The sequence below is a fragment of the Megalops cyprinoides genome, chromosome 8 (genome assembly GCF_013368585.1).
Source record: "Megalops cyprinoides isolate fMegCyp1 chromosome 8, fMegCyp1.pri, whole genome shotgun sequence".
NCBI lineage: Eukaryota > Metazoa > Chordata > Actinopteri > Elopiformes > Megalopidae > Megalops > Megalops cyprinoides.
Window position 1 is genome coordinate 7,117,921 of NC_050590.1, and position 23,172 is coordinate 7,141,092.

Below are 23,172 nucleotides of genomic sequence, written 5' to 3' on the forward strand. Positions count from 1 at the left end.
TCTGCCTCACTTGTAAGTCACTTTGGAAAAAAAGCATCTGCCAACTGAATGAATAAATGAAAATAAATAAATGTATAGGAGGTGGGGGGGGGGGGGGTTGGGGGGTGTTTGGGAGGTAGATATAAGCTTTTATGTACCTCCTTTTGGATGTCCTCCACAGCCAACTTCTCCTGCACAACAACAGAGTGATTATCAATTTTTCAGAGGGTTTTACAGCATGCATATTTGTGCTGCACGGCTCACACGTTTCCCTCACGGCTCATGTCCTATGGTAAGGAAGGGGGCCGCGGAGCGCAGGTGGCTGAGCCAGGTGTGGTCTTACCTGGCTGAGCTGCTGCTGCAGAAGGCTGACCTTGTCCAGCAGAACCCTCTGCTCCTGGTGGAAGGTCCGCAAGCTCTCCTGCTGGCTCTCGTTCTGTCTCTCCAGGTCCTGCGTCGAAATTCAGCAACACCCATCAGACGTGTCCCACACACTGCCCCTCAACACATGGCACTAATCGCTTCTCACCCAGGGCCAGCATTAATCCCCGTTCGCTGAACAATCACCCTCCTCACATCACAACAGACACCAACAGATTTTGGGGAAAGAACTTAATTTACATGTTTTTTTTTTTCCTTTCTATATGAAAAAAGAAGGCACAAAATACATTCTGCCTGTGTCTGGAAAAAAAAAAACAAGATGACTCAGCAAGATGTCTTTAATGAAACTCGTATTTCATAGCACTCAGCACACCCAATTCATCTCCATTCCCTTGCGTTTCCATAAAAAGCACAAAATTCAATGTCAAAAAAGTGAGCCAGCCGGGAACTAAACTCCCTTCGGTTGAAGTGAGGTCACTTGGTTGCCAAAACAAATTCCACTCACATGTATAATCTGGTCCCTAGCACTTGCTCCAGACTCTGAATTCATGTCCACAGATGGCTGTAGGGAGAAACATTTTTCATTTATTGATTACATCGCCACAGAGAGAGAGAGAGAGACAGAGAGACAGAGAGAGAGAGAGAGAGAGCAATCATGCATATCCTAAAACAACTAAGATGTTAGAGGGACCGGGACACCAGGATCCCTCTCCACCCACTACAGTCCTAAGAGAGGGTGACAAGTTTTTACATCACCTGAACTCCAATTAGACCAGCTAATTGCTTTAACAGATTTCTTGCAATCCTTCTTGCTGTTGAAAGGTCTGAACCAAACTGGATATGAAACCTGCCGAACAGACGCTCGAGACAGTTGCAATACATAATTGGAGCACTAGGGGGCAATGCTACCGTGCCGGAGCCCAGTCCAGCACAGCCACTTGCTATCCCCAAGACGCAAGTACTCTGTGTCAGCCACTGAGTGGCAGCGGAGAATCAGGCATTCAAAAGTCAGATAGGAACGTGCCACTGCAGTAAGTCTGAGATGAGGAAGGGGGTTATTTGAGGGCAAAATTTGTGAAACACCACTCATACAGTACAGCACAGGGTGAGCTGCTGGATTAGCTAGCATGAGGCTAGGAGGCATTAGAAGATAATAACTTAACAGCCACTACAAAACAGAATAGTAAGAGCCAGCGGGCTACGGGAATACCATCTTTGGCTTCCAGACTTAATCATCCCTTCAAATGAAGCAGGAACAGAAGAAGCACCCAGAGAGGGCTCTTAAAGAAGATCTGAAACGTTTCTCTATGCTCCCAAAGTGCTGCATGGGCTCTTCATTAATATTTAGTCACAGTGGTGCGCTCTTCTAGTGGTGCTGCCCCTGGGACGTAGCTAAAACAATGACCTCTATGCCAAGTCGACCTTCAGCTGAATAGAGACTGAATTCTCCCTATCCCTGGAGAGGGAGTTGTTGCACTGTAACATACAGAGTTGGGCTGCATAAAAAACGCCAACAAATACATAAATATTTAGCATCCATAAATATTTACATTCCTGCCACTTGCTCAGTGCCACACAAATTCATGCTCACTTCAGGGCAACACAAGACCAGAGAGATGAAGGGATGAATTTAAGAGCAGGGGATTTTTATCACCAAACATTTTCTTTAAATATCTGTTTACCATGACAGAGCATGTGTCCTTAAATATTACATCACAAGGGTTATGACTGATGCTAAAGACCATGTCTAACCATACTCATTATCTTTTTCTTTTTTTTGGGGGGGAGGGGGGCAGCCCTGTGGTGTCATGGTAAGAAGATCAGGACTCATAACCTAAAGGTTGTTGGTTCAATTCCACGCTGGGGCACTGCTATTGTACCCTTGAGTAATGTATCTCAATTACAATTGCCTTAATGAATAACTAGCATGCATGAATGGGAAATATTAGAGCCTATTGTAATGTAAGTCGTTCTAGATAAGAGTGTCTACTAAATGGCAATGAAGTAATTATCTATGCAATTCTGAAACCTCAAAGTAATTTCTTTCACATTTTGTTACACATTACAATGACACTACACTTTCAGGTCAAGTGTGTTGAAGACCATTTTGTATATACTAATGTGCTCATAAGAGTGTGGTTTTCAGGAAAGGCGAATTTGTAATACTGAAGAAATTATATAGTAGCACTGAACATCAGATGAAGTTCCAGTAAATTATTAAAGAAGAAACCTCAAGCGCACAGGCATAGTGTCAGAGATGATCCACTGAGTATATGCAGACAATGCACTTTAAACAAGAACGGTTGACAGGTAAAAAAGTAGACATCAGGCCTTTTTTTTCCCACCCAGGAGTACAAAAACATGCACTATTACCTGTCGCTTTCTCAGCTCCTTCTTGGCAGCTTCTTTTGCTGTCAGAGATAAACAAAAAGGAAAAAGTCAAAGTTGGTTTTTGTTTGTCTCTGGTGCTACGATGCCGGGGGTTCAGACGCCGCGGAGATTACAGAGCTGCCCTTGTGAGGTCACCCCAGGAAGCGATTCGATCGCACTTTTGTCATTTCTGTGAAACTAGCCATCTGAGGGGAGATTTGTAATCCTGGGTGCACCGCTGAACTGCCAGGACAGGTGCTGCTATGGAAGTACCGGGGAAGTCAATTCGCTGCATCGAAATGAAGAGCTTGGTAGGGAGTTCAAGCGGGTTACTTTGTCGCCTAGAATGCAGATGGCAAGGGAGATCAGGGATGGTACAGAAAAAGCATAGCATACAGTATACCCCTTTTCTTCTTTGCTTCCATCTTTTCCGTAAAGCAACCCGTATACCTGCATATTCATACTTGCATAGGTTGTGCCAGCTTATTTTGGTCCAACAGGGCTTATGTTTGGTCAGTGTTACACCATTATTTGCATGATTTTACAGAGATGCACTAATGACCCATTCCCATTCCATGGAAGGGGGATTAGTGGATAATATTGCAAAAAAAGGCACTTTGCTCACATGCAAACTAATGGTGCCATAAACGCCAAAACATCTGTGTTCCTGCCCTCTCGTGCTGATAAACTGGAAAACAATGGAAAGCCTGTTTTATTGCTCTTGAAGAGTGTACACCTTTCTTTTCTGGTAAGTTTGGAATACACCATCAATACTGACAAGGCGGATAGTGGCAAGTTATGATGGCACCGGAACCCCTTAAGACAGGGGTGTCCAACCCTCTCCTGGAAGGCCACTTGTCCTGCATGTTTTAGATCTCTCCCTGCTCCAACACAGCTGATTTAAATGATCAGTTTGTTTTCTAGCAGCTTCAGGAGTTCATAACAAACTGATCATTTGAATCAGCTGTGTTGGAGCAGGGAGAATCTAAAACATGCAGGACAAGGGGTCCTCCAGGAGAGGTTTGGACACCCCTGCCTTAAGAGCACTGTGGTGAAACATAGGTTATGCAAAGCTGCTTACGAAATAATTAATTCTACTGCCAGAGCAGCAGTGTAAGGGGCGCTGCCAGGGGCGGAGCTTGCCTTTGCTGGCGACGGGTGCGAATGATCCGAATCAGTGGAACCATGGGCGTTCTTTTCACGCACGCAACTTTCTGTCCCTGATAGTCTACAGACTGCCGCGGAAAAAAACGTGTTTGCACACTGAAGTACGCTATTTCTAGACCACAGCTGTCCTAATTAAATCGTAGTTTAGGCTAGACAATTTTGTTTGGTGGGAAAGGAAATCAATGATCAACTAATTCAGAGTCAGTGAATTGCATGAAATCAACATTTTTATCAGCTTATTATGTCCATCTGTTAGTGCGTGTGTGTGTTTTCTTTATTTAATGCAAACATAAACACATATGCTACAGCACACGCAGGCCGTAGCCATAATCATCATGAGCCAAGCGCAAATAACTGAAATGTGGACGTAGGATAAAGGTAAAGAAAAGAAAAAAACAGAACAGATTTAATTTTCAACATATTAATTGTAGCAACATCAACCTGTCACATTCACCTTGTGAGATTTCATTCCTGCAAACATGTTGACCACCTTATCCAAATCGGTGTTTGCAGCTAACTCTCTTTCGGTAAAGAGTAACGCAAGGTTTGAGAGGCGCTTCTCGCCCCTGGTGGCAGGCAGGTAAGTTTTTAACAGTTTAAGGCGACTGAAGGAACGTTCTGCCCTTGCGCTGCTCACAGGAATTGTGAGATATATTTTGTAAAAAGTAGCCAGATTTGGGAACGCTATAAGAAAGGCTAAAACCTGGCCAGTGGAGAGCTCCAGACAAACAGCAGCAGAGGCAATAGGCCCTGTGAGCCGTGGGAGCCGTGGCAAGTACACAAACCAGTTTCTCTCCACCTTGCAAGTTCCAGTTGGCCTAGTGTACCACGATACGTGAAATTTTCTGTCATCTACTCCTAGAGCAAAGTCTGCATATGCATCGTGTAATCCAGGTTGACACGGGCCGGCTGTGATGAGCGGTCTTATAGCGTTTGGTGTTAGCACAGTGTCTATGAACAGGGTTGGGTCAGCTGGGTAGGGCTGCTGAGGGTCAATCGTGGATGTCAAAACCCCACTGCATGCCAGCATCTCTAGCTCACTGCCCGACTTTTCTCCCCGCACATCATTTCCCTGCTCTCGGTCCTGTCCACGCTCTGTCTCCTGCTGCTGTCTCTGGTGGTTCCTGCTGCAGTCTACTCTGCTCTAGGTCCTTAAGCTACCTGTTCATGTCCTCGACTTGCCCACCTTCACCGGTGTGGTCTAGGAATGTGCGATGGAAAGCCTTTTAATCAGTAGCTAAATTAAACCTATGAAGTTGTGTGATTTTGTAGCCTAGTCTAACGGGATAGCCTACCCAGTAGGCCTAGCTGGATTTCATGATTGCTCCATTTAGCATTAGAATAGGCTATTGTAATTAGCCTACTCTATGTATTGACAGCGTCTGCCTACGTGGCCTACCTGCACTGGGTCTTTTGTTGAAATATTTGGTCAGTGGCCCCGTTCTTCGTTGATCCATGATCTATTGTATATATGCTATTTTACTTGCAAATTTCATTCATTAATTCTTTGATCTCTACGAGAAATTTCAAATTTCAAATTATGTGACACGTGTCAGTCGCATTCTTATTGGTGCTTGAAGAATGCATTTGCCGTTCCCATGGTTACAATCTAGAACGCTGCGGAACTCGAGATTTCATTGTTTGTTTACAGGTACAGAGCATAGTGTGTCGTATTTCTCCTTCTGCAGACAGCCATGAGTGTGTGTGTGTTTTAGATGGGGCTATCAATTAAAATCTTTGGTTAAAATACACAAGAAACTGGTGGTTAACACGTTTGTAGAACATATCTTTAAAGTGATAATAGTATCAGCTACCAACGCTGCTGACTCCAGAATTTATTTTTGCTTGCCGTGGGGCTTGGCCGTGGGTGCACAGCAAAAAAAAGCTGAATTTATTTAGCCAGAGCTCTCCGCATCCTGCTTTCCCCTTTTCCCACGTCAATCACACACATTCTTGTACTGCAGGTAATGGCACGCTGGCTTTCAGGGCTGCTCGGCGCTAATGGAGGGAAAAAACCTGAATAGACATCTGATGCACTTTCAGCGGATCGTTTTAGAAGTGCGGGCATTAGTCACCACTTGCACAGGCTCCACACAGACACGGCCGGGGGTTTCTGAAGACCCCCTCAGTGCAGAGGAGATTCGCACTGAGGGTGCACTGAAGCACCCTCCACCACTGCTGCCTCCCTACCGAGTACACCCCCCCCCCCCCCACCTCTCATCTCTAATTTTCACATTTCCTTCCCGGGTAAAACTCTCCGCAGAAGGTTCCAGACTCTTCTTGAACAGGCCTTTATGAAGCACGCTGTGAGAGTTGGCGGTGATTGTGGCGCACCCTGCCGCCTTGCGCTTCCTGTGCGCGGGATCACCTGCCGCGCCGTAGCACTCCCTCCTCAGACTGCACGTCTAGCCCCCCTCCCCGTGTGTGTGTGTGTGTGTGTGTGTGTGTGTGTGTGTGTGTGTGTGTGTGTGTGTGTCTGTGTATGTGTGTGCGGGACCACCTGCTCCAGAGAAGAGGAAGCTCTCCTCCTACCCCCGCTGTGGCAAACACCGAAACATCACGCTGAGAGTTTTTAAAGGAAGAAGACAGTTTCGAACAACATGAACACAAGCAACAATCTGAACACGAATGAGCATCACAGATACAGTATATGCACGCGGGGGGGGGCTTTCCAGAAACACGCCAGCTGTGGTGACACCGGTCTGAGGCAGTGGGGGACGCTGAACCTGGGGTGGTGTGAACCGGGGCAGCTGCTGACCTTTAGTGGCGGCGTCCAGGTAGCTCTTGACCAGCGCCACCAGCTCGGGGTTCTTGCTGAGGCGGGCGTAGTGGTAGCTGTCGTGCCCGAAGCCGTCCACCGCCGTGACGTCAGCTCCGCTCTTCAGCAGCACCTCCACGGCGTCTTTGCAGGCGTACTCACACCCGAGGATCAGAGCCGTTCTGCATGAGCATGCGCACATACAAAAGCACACACACACACACACACACACACACACACACACACACACACACACACACGCATGAACATGCACACACATACGCACGCACGCACGCACGCACACACATGAACGCACACAAAAATGCACACACACAAACAAAGCAAGCAAGGTTTATCCACAGGTTGAAGCACAGGTTGAACAGGCTGCAGAAAGTCCCACCAGTGTCTGGAGGCTTTTATTTGAGCCTGACCTTGAACTTACATGAAATGGCAATTCAAGCTCAGAGCCTTAGCCAAATGGAAACCCTTGGGGCAAGTTACACAGCTGTGATGGAGACCTCCTACACTCAATAACTGGTGGAATGGAAATAATGAAATGGAATTAAGGAATCAGACGACCTGAACTATCCACCAGAACACTTCCAGCATTCCAAACACGCAAACATTTACTGGAAGCTATGCGTGTAATGTCTCCTATCACTTGCCTCACTCCTGAAAGACGGATTTCTCAAAGCTTAATAATATGTAAAAGCACTGATATTCCTTTACACTTCAAAGACTCCCTGTGCCTGACAGTTTCTAGAGAAGTCTCTCTCTCTCTCCTTTTCTCACTCAGGAGCAGACTCACCAAACAGAGCAGGGAAGGCATTTTCAACTGTGTCAAAATTTTTTTCAGATTAAACCACACATTTGGTAACCTCATGGATCACTGTCATTCTTAACTGACATAAAGGATCATAAATTTGGTGGAAACATAAAATAATATCTGTGATGTGAGTTCTCTGATCACTGAACACATACACATGCTCATAGACACACAGACACACACAAAGACACAGGCATAGTACAATGCACAGAGACACAGAAACACACACCCACATATACAAAGACATACACACAAACACACACAAAGACACAAACATTCCCAAAGGCACACAAACACATACAGACACAGAAACAGAAACAAACACACACACAGACATACACACAAACACACACACACACACACACACACACAGACATTCCCAAAGACACAGAAACATACAGACACAGACACAGAAACCCACACACATACAGACATACACACAAACATTCCCAAAGACACAGAAACATACAGACACAGAAACACACACACACACACACACACACAGACATGCACACAAACATTCCCAAAGACACAGAAACATACAGACACAGAAACACACACACACACACACACACACAGACATGCACACAAACATTCCCAAAGACACAGAAACATACAGAAACAGAAACAGTACCACACACACACACACACACACACACTCAGAGTCAGAGCTCAGGAATGCTGCACCCTACTTGTTCTGCTTGTCCTGGACAGCGATGTCCGCCCCTCGTTCCAGAAGCAGCTGGCAGATGCGGGGGTGGCACATCTGGGTTGCCAATACTAGGGGGGTCCGGCCATCCTGCAGGGGAGGGGAGTCATAACAAGAGGAAAGACAACTGGGAGTCACACACGGGTCAGTATCTAGAAGACTGGACCTAAAAAAAAATGATTCACTGCCTTATTGATCCGTGTTCATGAACTCACTCACTCATGAAACATGTGTAGGCAAATCATTTATTTTCCTGGAAAAATATCTTGTGTCTTTTAATTCCCTGATCCATTTCATATCATTACATTTAAGCTACAGGCTGCTTCAGGTTTACATGTTTTTTTGTAAAAAAATCCTAATAACCTCCTAAATACTGTATTCCCAGTTTTGGCCATTGAGAATCTGAGAGGTGAATACTCACGAAATCGCTGGCGTTAACTGAAGCCCCACTGTCACACAGCAGCTTCACACTTGAGGAGCAGCCAGCCATCACTGGAAAAAAAAAAAAAAACCAAACAGGCCATCAGCACCACCACACAGCCTCCACCCTGTATCAGTAACAGCACCAGTACCATTAACAGAAGCAGTACCAGTACCAATACCCATACTAATAACAGAACTAATACCAGTAACAATACCAGTACCAGTGCCAGTAACAGGAACAGTACCAGTACCACTACAAATACCAGTACTAATACCAATACCAGTACCAGGAACAGCAACAACAACAGTAGGAGTAACAGCAACAGTAGCAGTAACAGAAACAGAACCAGTAACAGGAATAGGAACAGTACCAATACCGGTACCAGTACCATTAACAGTACCAGTAACTGCATCAGTATCAGTGTTGGCTCTGGCATTTCATTACAGTAGTCTATGTGCAGATAACTGCAGCGATACCTGAACCCTTAAGAAGTTCACTTCATTTACAGTACAGATAAAACAGTCAGTACCAACTCTAAAGGCTCATTTGTTCCCCATGCATATCCTCATTAACACACTAAATGGAAACTCCTCATACTAAAAGTACATCACCAAATCAGGGGTGCATACAAGCTAATTACATACTACATTTACATTTACATTTATTCATTTGGCAGACGCTTTTATCCAAAGCGACTTACACAGGTCACAGTTCTTTACAATGTTATCCATTTATACAGCTGGATATTTACTGTATACTATACATAATTTAAGAGCAAGGTGTATCGCTGAAAACATTTAACACTATTCATCAATGACCTAGATCCAGGTGAACCATGAAAACACTCCCTTTGCTTGCTTTGCGAAATATTGCTTGAGAAAAAAAAATATCCATGCTTTGCTTCAAAGAGAAATTCATAAAATTGCAGCCTGACTCACTTGTTAAAGATACAATTATGTGGGCTGTTTTGTTGCCAATAACACCTCTGAAAATGTTGAAAAGTAAAAAAAAGAAAGACAGCAAAAAGTAGTTAGGTATTAGTCAAACTTTAATCAGTTTGTCATTCTGAAAGCAGATTTATATGTTTACAGCAGAGAGCAGTTTGGCATGTATCATTTGAGGTGAATATATCGGACGATTAAGTGCCTGTCCCTTCTTGATACGTGGTGCCAAAAGACAGCTCGTCTCCCCGAACATTTTAAATGCACAGCACCTTGCTCAACTGCAGGAAATGTCAAACAGAATAACATGATAGGGGCCTCGTAATTCAAAAGCACCTTCAGAGCTGACTGGGGGGGGGGGGGGGGGGGGGGGGGGGGGGGGGGGGGGGGGGGGGGGGGGGGGGGGGGGGGCTCTACATGTCAAACCTCAAACACAAAAAGTGTGGTCCCCATTCAACCTGTGTTCCCTGGCACATAATTAGAACAAGTTACTGGAACAGAGAGATCGAATCAGGTGTGGCACTGCAGCACTGCAACCTTTAACTGGCTGTGTCAGTTGTCCTTGTGCATTAGATTGTGTGACTGCTTGTGTAAAAAGCAAGCGCTAAACATGGCAAGAATTTCACTTATCACACAACTGCGTGCGACAGAGTGTGTCTGTTTTGCAGCTTTCACGTTGGTATGATATTAATTCTTCATCAGGCTTTGGGGCTGTTTTCGAAAGTTTCTTATGAAACACCCTTACAAATCTTGCAAATATGCATTACATCAACAGTCAGGTAAGAGTCATAGAGACGGATAGGGTGGCAGTACTGCACTGGGTAACTTCAACAGTATCAACATGCAATCCCTATGTGGTGAACACACAATCTACGCATAGCTATCATGCCACTGAAAGGTCATCAACCTGTAATATGAATGTAATACTCTAGTAATCCCACTGTGATCAACAAGGCCTTTAAGTTGTATCACCTTTAAACTGTACTGTCCGTGTAATCAAAATGTTTGAATGGTTGTAACTGACATGTAATGAACAATTTTTTTTTTAAAAAAGCACATGTATGAGCTATTGAGCTATGCCAGATGGAATTTTCACAGCTGTTATTCCTGCATCCAGTTGGTGTGGGAGCTCTTGCCAGGTGAGATTTGGGGGGGGTGGGCTCACCTGCGTCGTGCAGTGCGGTCCTACCCTGCAGGTCCACGTTCCCCACCGGACAGTTGTGCTGCAGGAGGACACAGCAACCACGTCAGACACACACGCGCGCTCTCAAACACCACCCCAAAATAACACCCGTAAGGACCAGCCGGCTCGTAAATCTTCTCGATTTGGCCGTGCGTGCGCTTCGTATCTCTTCCGTGATCAGCCTCTGCCCCCTGACTGCACAGTCTGGAAAAAGCAGGGAACAAATTTCTCATATCTGGGCCCGTAATCCTTCCATAATGCACTGCCTGGCTGGTATTTGTTTTATTTTGAATTCCATTAGTTGCGAGGTAATTGGAAAACCTGACCTGCGCCAAAACTAAAACGGGGCTACCTCGCACACCTGGGCGACATATAATGCACCGCGCAGTTTAGCGCCGAGTTGCGAATGGGAGTTTTTTTTTTTTAATTAACAGCCATAGTTGTTCTGGCCGTGACGTGTTGTCTACTTGTAGAATCTGCACAGGCTGCAACTAGGTCAAGTCTGGGAAGCTGTTGCTATGATACCGGAGAGGTGGTGGGTCGGCGCCGTCTCCGTCGCCGTCGCCGTGCAGACATTGCATTGCGTTGCCGTGTTGAAAGTTCTCATGGCACCGGGCCAGGCCATACACCTCCCCCTCAGCTACCCCCCTCTCCAAAGGGCCCCTATAAAAACCCCACTCTCTCTAGCAACAACGTCCCAAAGCGGCTGAGGTCAGATGACCAGGACATATCTGCGGGCTGGGAAACCCTATACTGAGGGGCGCATGCAGCACTACTGTACTCAGAGAGTCTCAGGGGCAGGGGGGCCCCCGCAGTCATCCCAAAGAGGCCACAGGAGCCACCCTGCCTGGAACGGTACTGCGCGTTCCGTGGTGGGGGGGGGGGGGGGGGGTGGGTTGTTCTCTGTCCCAAAAACTATGGCCGCTCCCCTCCCAGACCCTCCGAACCAGGGCCCGCCTCCCGCTCACACAACAACAAAGTAGCACCCTCACCCTCCCCTCCAGATGTTAGACATCGGGGAGGACTCACAGCAGAGGTCCCACGTGCCAGTCTGAAACAATCACCCTGAGCCGAATGGCTGCTAAAAGCTCAGCCATCACACACTGCCAGTGCCCCACAAGCTGAAGGGGTAACAAAAGCCAGCTCTGACAGGTGTTTGGCAGCATGACAGGTGGACGCACCTTGAAATTCCAATGCACCCATGAATTTGTATGACCCTGCGCTTTTCGTAAAAGATCACACACACACACACACACTTTTTCCATCCAAAGCTATAAACACATTATGCCTTCCTAATATGTTTGACTGTACCTGTAACAGCTTCTGCACGCACAAAGACTGCCCATTCCTCGCGGCCAAATGCAGAGCATTTTTACCTGAAAAGGAAAGCGTGGTATGCAGGAAAATAATTACAATAATGATGAGTTCATTCAGGCCCAACAGACGGACACCTTCGTTTCTAATTACCGTGCCGTTCGCTCTGGTGTAGCACAAAACAGCCCTGTTGATCCCATAACTGAAATGTCAAGCTGTTCTTTATCTTTGAGAATAAATGGGGCTTAAGGAATGGAGGTTTAAAGACATAAAATTATCCCACTGGCTTAGCTAAAATCAATACCATGACCTGGCCACCCCCGACTCACATTGAAACTGTAATCACACAACTTGATTGCAGTCTAAATGGTCTATCACCCCTCAGCGTGTAAACTACCACAGATGGGTGGGTCAGTTATTGGTCTTTTTAATTCCACACTAGCTACACCGTGATAAAAACAGCCAGTAATGGATGTTTTGAGCTTCACAGCAGCAGTGCTGTGGTGATCAGCTTGTTAATAAGCTTCACTGGTGACTCTCTCTTTCTCTCTCTCTTTCAGGACAATAATGTGAGCCCGCTACGGGTCTGTCTTACCGGTGGCCTCGGTGGCGGTGACGTCGACATTGTGGCCCAGGATGAGGTTGAGGCAGTCGAGGTGTCCTCTGGTAGCAGCGAGATGGAACCTGCATACAGATGCAGCAGGACGGCAGGGCGGGTCAGGGATGGGGAGAGAGGGAGAGGAGGGAGAAAAGAAGGAGAGCAGGGAAGGGGGGTGGGAAGGAGAATGGAAACACAAGGGGGGGGGGGGGGGGGGGGAGGGGGAGGGTGTGGGATGGTAGAAGAGCGGAGGAGGAGGAGGGAGAAAGGGAGAAAGGGAGAAGGGGAGGGAAGGAGACAGGGATGGATAGAGGGAGAAGAGTAGAGAAGGGGGGAGGAGGGAGAAGAGGAGAGAGGTGGGGGGAAAGGGTAATGGGAGGGGGGAAAGAGGGAGAAGAGAAGTGAAGGGGGGAAGGAGGGAGAGAGGGAGAGACGCAGAGAGAGGGAAGGGGAGAGACAGGTAATGGAGGGAACACATAGAAGGGGGAGATACAGCAAAGGATGGGGAAGAGACGTGCAAGGCAGAAAAGGTGGGCGACAGGGAGGGAGGCAAGGGTAAATTAAGGATATGGGAGACAGGGGAGGGAGAGAAGTACAGGCGGGGGGGGGGGGGGGGGGGGGACAAGGAGACATGGGAGATTGGGACGGTGGGAGGGGGGGGGGTGTGAGAGATGGAAAATGAGAAACAGGAGGGGAGTGGGACAAACACAGAAACTGTGTCAATCGATGACAGCCACAATCAGCATTCTGAATCTCACCCGAAACCATCAGCATGAGGTTCTCTCCTAATCCCACCACAAAACCAGTTACACCACTGATCTGTTTATTGTAATAACTGTCGGGCATTTGTATTCTGAACCTCAGTATTTCACTGCAGTGTTATGAATCATACAAAAAAAAACTGCTTTAAAAAAAAAAGAACAGATATTCAGTTTGACTAGACTGCCCCCTCTGTCTCTGTCCAACTGAAATGACAGAGAAGTCAGAGAAGACAGAGAGAACAGGGCAGACCCGTCCAATCTTGCCATAGGGCAATGCTGTTCAAAGAAATGATAGGGCCGAGAGCTGTCCAATCAAACAATAGGACAGAACCCTCCAATCAAATTATAGGGCAGAGCTGTCTACTCAAACAATGAGAAAAGGTTATCAGATGAGCTGGTGCAGATGTTCCCATTGAAAAAAAAAAAAACACCCTACAACAGGATATGTGCTGACCAGCACCTCTCCTCGGAAAGGCATTTTAACAGGTCAAAGGCCCTTTAAAAGCCCAGCATGTCAGTCACATCAAATATAAAAAGCAGCCCATTCATAATTTCCACTCAGGAGATTTTGATTGACTTGTTCTTTGGCACTTCTCGGGCTTTAATGACATGCTCTGCAAATTGCCTTTCCTGTGGCTCTTCCATCAATCTTACCCCCTCCAGCTCATTAAAAAGCTAAGTAGGAGTTGCATTAAAAACAATGAGAGCTGTACTTCACACGGGCATGGGGATGTTACCCTTTTTAACTTTTAATGCGCAAGTTCAAGAACAGGCACATTTCTCAAAAGTAGAAGGAAAAAAAATATATATCTATATGTACGCATATAGCCTGAGCTTATCTGGACAATTATGGGCTGTAAGTGTTTCGAAAGACCAGCTCTCAGGGTTTTCGCCTGATGAAATTCCATCAGATAGGTAACGTGGTGATGAAACCCGTTTGTAAATAATGAAATTCATTTCCTCCCCACTCTCATCTCAAAACAGTGTCATCAAAGGCTAAAGAGCTGCTCAAACGAGAGAGGGAGGCCTTAAGTGATACTGTCAGGGGGATATAATCAGGGGGATAAGAAAGGTCCACTATGCTAAAATACTAAATAAATTTATCAATTAATTAATAAGATAAAATAGTAATTTCAGGGTAGGCACCCACTTAGAGTTGCTGGAATGACCCAGATGACTTTAAAGGAGGGGAACAAGATGCCAAATAATGATTTTCTTATTTTCCCTTGCAGGCACCGATTTAAATGAAATATGGCCCAGGCAGTCTGTTTAAGCCCCACACTGGGTGACTGTGACTGGGTGACAGGCCAACAGTACATCTAAAGAGAAGTTCCCACCCTACAGGATTATCTGGATATAACGGGGTTGTGTGGCCAATCGAATGATCCAATTTATGCTGCAACATTCAGGAAAAAAGGGAATCCTTTTTTCCTTAAGTCCATTGAAAAAAAAAAAAAACAGTATGGAGGAATACTGAAATCCAGGTAAAGTGATTTTTTTTTTTTTTTTTTTACACAGGACAGAAATGCCATTCCGTCTTATGCGATCCAAAGCGTGTCCCCAGTTCAGTTTAATGGGGAATGACAGAAACCCTTGATGTGTGTCCACGGTCATTAGTTGTGTGTGACACTGGACACAGACCCATTAGGGACCACAGAGACTTGTCATCTTATCCTGGCACTCTCTCCTTTCAGTGGCTTTCAAGTCTCTGCAGTCCCCCGGAAGGGAAGTATTTTTAGAAACCTTGGGGGGTGGGGGGGGGGGGGGATAGAAGCTCTAAAACATGAAGAAAATATGGCTAAAACCCATCTTCTGGCCCTGTAGAAGTATGCATGGGTTTTTTTTTTGAGAGAGAGAGAGAGGATGCACGCAGAGATCAGGGGGAATGAACAAATGGAAAACAGAAAAGTACTCAATAAACTCCATGCAGCTACTTACCAGAAGCTGAAACTAATCCTATTTTTTTTTTTTTTCAGGAAAGGGAACATGAGCTTTGTTCAGTGATACTTTGGCTCGAGCTAATCCACGAATATGACGGATCCCACGCGTGGCACTGTCTGAAGGTTATTCTGACTGAGTGCTTTTTTTTTTTTTGCCGAATCCACCTGCTTTAATCTTTGCTCTGCTATGATACTGGCTCACAAGCAGGTACACTGCTTTCCTTCGAGTATTCACAGAGTTATAATACACAGACACGCGCCGAGCACCATGCACTTGCTTAGCTGGATATCTCTGGCGCTGCAGCCAATTATAACGGGATTTTTCCATAAAAAAAAAAAAAAAAAAAGCACAATCCTTACTGTGTTCGGCAAAAAGCAGAGAATTTTGCCATTGTTAAGATTCCCCACCTGGCAAAGAAAGCACCACTGCCAACAACACCTTGCATAAAAGATTTAGTTGCATCCTGAAGCTGCCGAAAAATGAGTTTCACTCTAGAAAACATCTAGCTGTGAATCTACACCCGGCTTGCAAATGAGATGATCTCATGTCAATAGCACAACTATAGGGAATACATTCCCCAAAACCCCCGACTGCTCCGCTCAAATGGAAAAAAAGCGAGCCACTTTGCTGTGGTATTGGTCATCTGATTAGTGCAGAAAGACCCCATCACAGCTACATGTTCAATGTAGTATGTTCCATTAAGGCGTAGAGCATGACACTTGAATAAATAAACTCATACATGCTTTTAAGACCATGCCGACTTGATGTATCTCACTCTTACTCTGCATTTTCAGCAGTTCACATCAAGGCCATATAAAGTTTTGATCAACTCTCCCCATAATTTGACGGATTTGGGTAATTACATGAAGGTAAAGCAGACATGAAAAATGATAGCTACACTTCAAAGCATAACTGGGTATCACAATTTCAGTCACGGTTACAATTTGAGTACAGCCAAAACCAATAAGACTGAAAGAGCGAGGAAAAAAAGATAGTGAAAAAGCATATACAAATTCCCATTCACTTACGTTAGTGTGTGACCTATGGGATATTGCGACCAATGGGATATTCAGTCTGGGGTTCTGTGCCTGGTTTGCATAGATTTCATCCTAAAAAGCACTACATCAGAGTCTCTGCAAGACGAGTCCTCACAGAGGGTGGCAGTGTAGCATAGTGGTCAAGGAGCAGGAATTGTGACCAAAAGGTTGCCAGTTTGAATCCCCACTGGGGCACTGCTGCTGTACCCTTGGGCAAGACACTTAACCCACAATTGACTCAGTAAATATCCAGCTGTATAAATGGGTAATATTGTAAAAACAAAAAAAAACTAAGTCGCTCTGGATGAATGAAATGCAATGTAATGTCGGCTCCCCTCTGGTACTGAAGCCAAAACTCATCCTTGTTCTTCCATTGTGTACCAGTGAGTGTAAAATGAGTTTATTGACACCAAAAGACTTCCTTCCCATAAAAGTCTCTCCAGGCGGCTCTGGTCAGGAGCCTCTTTACCACAGCCTGTTTGCCATTGTGTGTTCAAATATATCCTAACCGTTCCCATATGGCCTCAGAATAAGGAATTTCTACTGTTAATCATTTTGACGTTCAAAGTTCATGGATGGAAAAGTTACTCACACTGGCAGAGAATCGTCAGAGGACAGTAAGAACACTCACTCACGAAATGAAGAGGGCTGCATTTGAATCATCTTTTATAAGACATAAATCTAAAATAAATAAATAAATAAAAAACACACACACGCACAATCTCCGGAAGTTAGTTCTCAACAAATAATACAAAAGCCGATAAGGAATTTTCTGTACATAACGGGAAAAAAACAATTTGCATGATCTGATAACTTTGCCAGACAGGCTGAATTTCATCCTGCAGGTATCACAAAGAGATGAAATGAAGGTTAGTCTCAATCTTTCAACATGTACCTTCAGCATTGCAGGAGGAGAGGGGTGGGGGGGAGGGAGGGAAAAAGAAAAATAATGACACTTGTGTCTGTGTGTTTCTTCAGCTGGCTTTCGGCCATTTCATTTACAGAAGTTAACTTTTGTTGGAATTGGGGAAAAATCAAGCAGTGTGGTTCAACCTCCCCGCCCTTAAACCGCAGCAGTGAGCGCTGCTGACTGTCGCACATGCTGGGGCTTGAAGGGGTCAGTGAGGTGCTGTGTGAGGTGAGAGTTCAGACGAGGGATCGGGAACGCAGTGTATTTGTTGCTTGGGGAGGGACGTGTGAAACTGTGAGTTTATACGACGGCTTGGGAATGCACTTGGGAGAGTGAAGCCGTAAACTGTGTGCAAGTGTGTGTGACTCTTGGGGGGGGGGTCAGCTGGAGAAGAACACTCTGATGAAGGTGTGTGAATGGATCGTGGCGCGAGGCCGCAAACTCACGCCGAGCGTCCCTCCACATCCAGCTTGGTGGGGACGATGCCCTTCTTGCTGAGGACGGCCGCGACCTTGTCCACCTCGCCCCGCTCCACTGCCTTCATCAGCCTGTCGTCATACTTGTTCCAGTCTGTGTTCTGGGAGAGCGGGCACAGGAGAGCATGTCAAAAACACAAACACAAAAAAACACATACACACACACAGGTCAAGAGAACGTAACCCCAGCCGGGTCGATGGAGCTTTGTCATCATTTACCGGGAGGACAACCGGTTCTGGCCTTGCTTAGATAGAGGTTTCTAACAAAGGGACCTTGCAGGAGATCAGTTCAGGGTAGGACACATTTTCAAAAGCCCACAGTGAATAATGGAAGGCAAGAGAATACAACCACTCAAAGAGACCTGTTTTGAAAAACACACTGGAATTCGTGCTTCAGAATATACCAAGCTGAGCATGTGGATGAACGTGAATAGGAAAGGTTAATTATGTACCAACAAGCAAGCACACAGTAGTCGAGCAGACAGCCCTGAAAATCTTTTCCTTCAGCACCACTCCTTTGGCATCCAATGCTGTACCATGTCATAAAAGCACAGTGTTTTGCTTTCCTTAAGGTTATCAGACTACACTACACAACAAAAACACAGTTTGAAAACTACAGAATGTATGAGAAGATACAAAGTATCTTTGTACAAAAACAAAAAGTTCATGCACTTTTAACGCTTAAAAGCAGTTAAAAATTCTTAACGCCACCGAATTTTACAAATTTCAACGCAAACTGGGGAAAAAAAAAACACTTTCCATGGCAAAAAAATGAACAACATGCAGGGAATCCGACTCGATAACAAGTAAAAACAAGCAGCAGAGCCTTGGAGGCATGAATCTATCAGATACCAATCTGCACAGTGACATTCTCCACCAGCATTCCTTCCCCGGACTGTTTGTAGTTATGAAAAGCCGTAAGTCAAACACACGGCTCTTTGAACGGGTTCCCACACACCGCAGCCAATCCGGCAGTCACGACCGTCTGCCGCACATCCCTCTCTCTCTCTCTTTTTACTCTTTCTACTCTCTGGGAACTCTGTAAAAGTCAACCCTGCTCTTTACACCGCTGTATACCTACAAAGTACATAGAGGTGCATTTCAGCCAACGGCTCATCCTGGCGGAGGGCTTGGTCCTTGGGTCGGCGGGCCGGTGCGGTGATGGAGTTTCTCCGATGGCACGCAGTCAGGCCAGGCGAGTTTTGAGAAAGGGATGGCGGGACAGGGAGAGAGAGAGCGCGTGCAGCGTCCCCTTTTCAGAGCTCTCCCGAGGCCGTGCTGCAGGAGGGTACTCCCTGTGCTCTCCTGCCCACAGCCTCGGTCTGTGACTGCATCACGGCGTCCCGGCCCCGACTCGGCCCTGGGACAGCCCCGGCTCCTCCTCTGGGGCAGAGTCTGTGTTCTCACCAGCCTCTTCTCTCTCTCTACTTTCCCCCCCCCCTCACTTTTACTCTTTCTTTCTTCTTCTCCTCCTTCTCCTCCTCCTTCTCTCTTCACAGAATGGGAGTTCCTCTCTCTGCTCTCTCAAACGCCTTCCACCGCTAAATGACAAGGACAACCAACCCCCCACGCTAAATATGTGTGCTCTCCCAGGTTTAAAATACCCCCCCCCCACCCCCAATCCGCACCGCCACCCCACACCCCCTGGTAAACACCACACAGACAGCCCCCCTCAGACTAGTTACCCCCTTTATTTTTTGACCCACCAACCTTTTTTCCGATGACTGACAGGAAGACAGGTCTAATAATACATTCTCAGCATGCCCCGAAAATGAGTAATTGCGTATCAGTGGCAATCAGCAGCGAAACGCGGCCTGGCCCAAGGAGGAACCTTACTAGTGTCGGTATGCACCCAGCTTCTAGAAATATTCATCTACAGGGGGATTACGGTTTCAAATTTAAGCAGACCCCCCCCCCCCCCCCCCCCCCCCACCATGGCCAGCCCCAGCACCCCCCCCCTCCAGGGAACAGTTCCAGGCACAGTTAAACTGTCTGCTAAACTGAGTGTGGGGGCTGATCTCAGCGCACAGTAGCTGGATTATGTGTCAGCTTCTTACAATCAGCTGTCTGCCACTGCACCCTCATGGTAAACATTGCACACATGGGGCTCCATGTCTAAAGGAGGACGTCAGCTTTTTTATTTGGAGGTGAAGTATAAAGGGGAGGAGGTCAGTCCTGGGGGGTGGGGGGGATGTGTTTAATTTACACACTGTGCGTCAGCGGGGTCTCGTCTTACAGCCGTTGCCAGACGGGCGGGGGGGGGGGGGGGGGGGGCGCAGTTAGCTCAGTGGCGGTGATAGTGCACACACATGAGAAAAAGGCCCTCTGCATGTCATGTGGAATATGAAGGGCAGGGTGTCCCCTTACCTCCCTGCTCTGTCCGAAAGACCTTTAAAAAAAATACAATTTTTTATATTAAAAAAGCTCTACTTCCTCCTCCATTTTGTGCACTTGCATAAGAAAAACTACATCCTATATGACAACATCTGTCAATTTTGGCACACAGAGGAACAGATGACACACTCTGTCACAATCAACTTGGCACTGATGTACAATGTTGTGGCAGTAATTTTGTTTGGCATGCATATCCCCAGTCCAGAAAATGTGTGTGGTATGGCTACAAAGGATGTTCTCATATTTGCTGGGTCAAACGGCAGCAATGTGTTGCCCAATAGATCTGCCCTCGTCTCTCTCTTTCTCTCTCTCTCACTCTCACACACACACACACACACACACACACACACGTACATGTACACATGCAAACATACACACATGCACAGACACACACACGCACATACACATGCTCACACACGTACGCACACACACACAAACACGTACACAAACAAACACGTGCACACTCACACATTTATGTGTGCACACACATGCGTGCACACACGCGCGCACATGCACATGCACACGCTCGCACACACACACACACACACACACACACACACACAAACACACACTTGCTCCCAGTTGCCAGATGTCTGAGGAGGATACATACACAGACTCAGGGCACCTACAGTTCACTGTACAACTGTAAGACTGGTCGGAACACAGCACCGTAGCTGTGCACTGTCATGTAAAAACCATGTCTCATAATGACGTATGATGACACATGAAGACGGATGATGTCACCTGGTCATGTGACAGCGGTGTGACTCTGTATGCTGTTGCTCATCCTGACAGCCAGCTTCCAAAGCCCAGCCCAGCCCTAGCGGCTGGCAACTCCAGCCTAATGTTGCTTTATATCCAAACAGATGCGGGAGGGGGGGGGTACAGTGGGGACGGGGGGGGGGGGGGGACATAAAAAAAAAAAGCTGTAAACACACTTCCCCACTTCCCGATATCTGAGAAGCAGGGGCTCCACAAACGAGGTCAGACGACATGCGAGCGCCTGCATCTGAAGTGGTGCCATCTCCCTGGACGCGGCACCGCCCGTCAGCTGGAACAGAGTGCTAAAACGCCCCCCAAGGCCAAAACAGCGACGGTCCTGAATTAAACCTGCCATCGGTGGGGGCGAGATAAGGGCTCTGAAGACCTCCGATCCAGCTCCCCTTCTTAATGACTCTAACCCTCTGGCTGGGGGGACCTGGGACCAGAAAACCGGACCAAAAAAACATGGGCTAACATCTTAAAGCTCTTCCCTCTCCAACACATTCATCATCCCGAGTGCTCGTGACACAAATACCGACACATACCATTCAAACACCTCACTAGTGCTGATTTAGTGGGCAATATTAACTGTCAGAAACGCTCCAGCGCTGTCCTTTGGCCAAAAGCTTTCCTGCCCAGAGAAAAGGCAGGGATTGCCAGGGCTTGCTCAGATGAAATTCAAAGCATGCAGAGAGTCTGAAAACGGAGTCGGACTCACGGTCACACGGGGCACCAGGAGGAGGAGAGAGAAAACCAAAAACAGCCCCAGGGGGGTAATGCAGTATTAAAACCTCCACCATGGTGAGCCTGTGCAAGAAGCCCCCACCCAGAGAACAATCACTAACACCCCCCTGAGAGAGAGTCCTGCCTTAACCCTGGCCTACATCAGAACTTTCACACTCATTACTACATGAACAAACTTCACAGGGAGGCGGCTCTACACAGATACGGTCTCCTAGACCAGAATGAGCCTTGCTTTCTTGTGCTAAGGTTTTTAAGCGAAAGGAAAAATACAATTACAAAGAAGGGCCAAGGAAGAAGATAGAGAAAGAAAGAAAGAAAAAAGAAAAAAAAAAAAAAAACATCTGCAGAGGGCATTCAACAGGCCAAAATTTCTTGAGGTCAGGTTCGCTCAAAAGTGAGACGTGCCTGAGGAATATGGGAGGATGAGCGATGAGGGGAAAATGGCTGTCATGTGTGTGAAATAAACATCTTGGGGGTTGGGCTTATTATACTACAGCAGCTGAAAGAAATTCAAAGCCCCCTAGATCCGAGCGGGTCACATTCACAGTGTTAAACCAGGGCTGCCGTGTTGAGAGGTCTTAAGAGCTTCACTTAGCAGCTGCTAACTGCACTCACACAGCCACACTCTCTGGTCCACACCGAACATCCGCGCACTGAAGGCCAATTAGACTGCGAGGGAAGGACGCATATAAACCGAAATTAGGCCCACGATGTTGTAATGCACAAACTATTTACACACTGATGGATGCAGTGGGGGGGGGGGGGGGGGGGTGCTGGGTGTGAGAAGTGGCTGTCGTTATGGGGCTGGCTGAAATTGATGCTTTAATTAGCAACCCTAACTACCCCAGGGAGGGGAATGCTGGTGACCCCTGTGAAGTGTGCTGGGTGCTGGTATGCAGACCTGCTAAAGAAAGGCGGGGCCTCGGCAGCCAGCCATACTGTTGGGCGACCCAATGGGGTCGACTCCAAAGCTGTGACAGACAGGCCGGCCCTGCCCCTCTGCTGGGTGTCCTCATCAGATGTCTGGCAACTGCAGACAGGTGATAACATAAAAATACATAAATAAAACACACTTTCCAAGATAAATGCAGGATTTTAAACAGAAGAAAGAGGTGATACAGGAATATTGAACACGATGACAGAGCTCAGGCAATTTCAAATTGAAACGGCCGCATTCCGGGACTGTTTGATGGACAAAATATGCTTCTGTACACAGCACTAGTAGTGTAATTTATCCACAAGCAGAAATGGGTGTGCTTTGTGCCTGAGATTACGCATGCTAATATCTCCTCATTTCCAGGATCACTCAGAGTGATCACGATAATGCCAACAGGCACAAACGCCCCTCACTGTCCTTCAATTACACACCTCCCCTGATGAAAATGCTGCCTGTGTCCTCAAAATAAATATGACTAGCAAGTGAGCAAACACACACACAAGTGGAAGGAAAATTTTTTTAGCAGCAGAGTTGGAAAATAACAGAAGGGAGAGCAATAC

At 46.7% G+C, this 23,172-nt stretch overlaps 1 protein-coding gene across 2 annotated transcripts in view; it reads right to left on the bottom strand.

Annotated features, from left to right (window-relative positions):
- The window catches only part of uacab (uveal autoantigen with coiled-coil domains and ankyrin repeats b), a 54,592-nt gene that overhangs the window by 7,733 nt on the left and 23,687 nt on the right, over positions 1 to 23,172 (bottom strand). The window contains exons 1-12 of one of the 2 annotated variants that reach the window (XM_036535028.1): positions 18,857 to 19,248; positions 17,746 to 17,876; positions 12,648 to 12,736; positions 12,050 to 12,114; positions 10,721 to 10,778; positions 8,612 to 8,682; positions 8,174 to 8,280; positions 6,656 to 6,837; positions 2,734 to 2,771; positions 866 to 922; positions 323 to 430; positions 138 to 170 (exon numbers count right to left, since the gene is read on the bottom strand). In XM_036535028.1, coding sequence (XP_036390921.1) covers positions 138 to 170; positions 323 to 430; positions 866 to 922; positions 2,734 to 2,771; positions 6,656 to 6,837; positions 8,174 to 8,280; positions 8,612 to 8,682; positions 10,721 to 10,778; positions 12,050 to 12,114; positions 12,648 to 12,736; positions 17,746 to 17,876; positions 18,857 to 18,892 — 975 coding nt within the window. In that variant the 5' untranslated portion in view covers positions 18,893 to 19,248. Of the gene's footprint in view, positions 1 to 137; positions 171 to 322; positions 431 to 865; positions 923 to 2,733; positions 2,772 to 6,655; positions 6,838 to 8,173; positions 8,281 to 8,611; positions 8,683 to 10,720; positions 10,779 to 12,049; positions 12,115 to 12,647; positions 12,737 to 17,745; positions 17,877 to 18,856; positions 19,249 to 23,172 lie in introns of those variants that run through there. The other variant, XM_036535027.1, reaches the window with a different exon arrangement.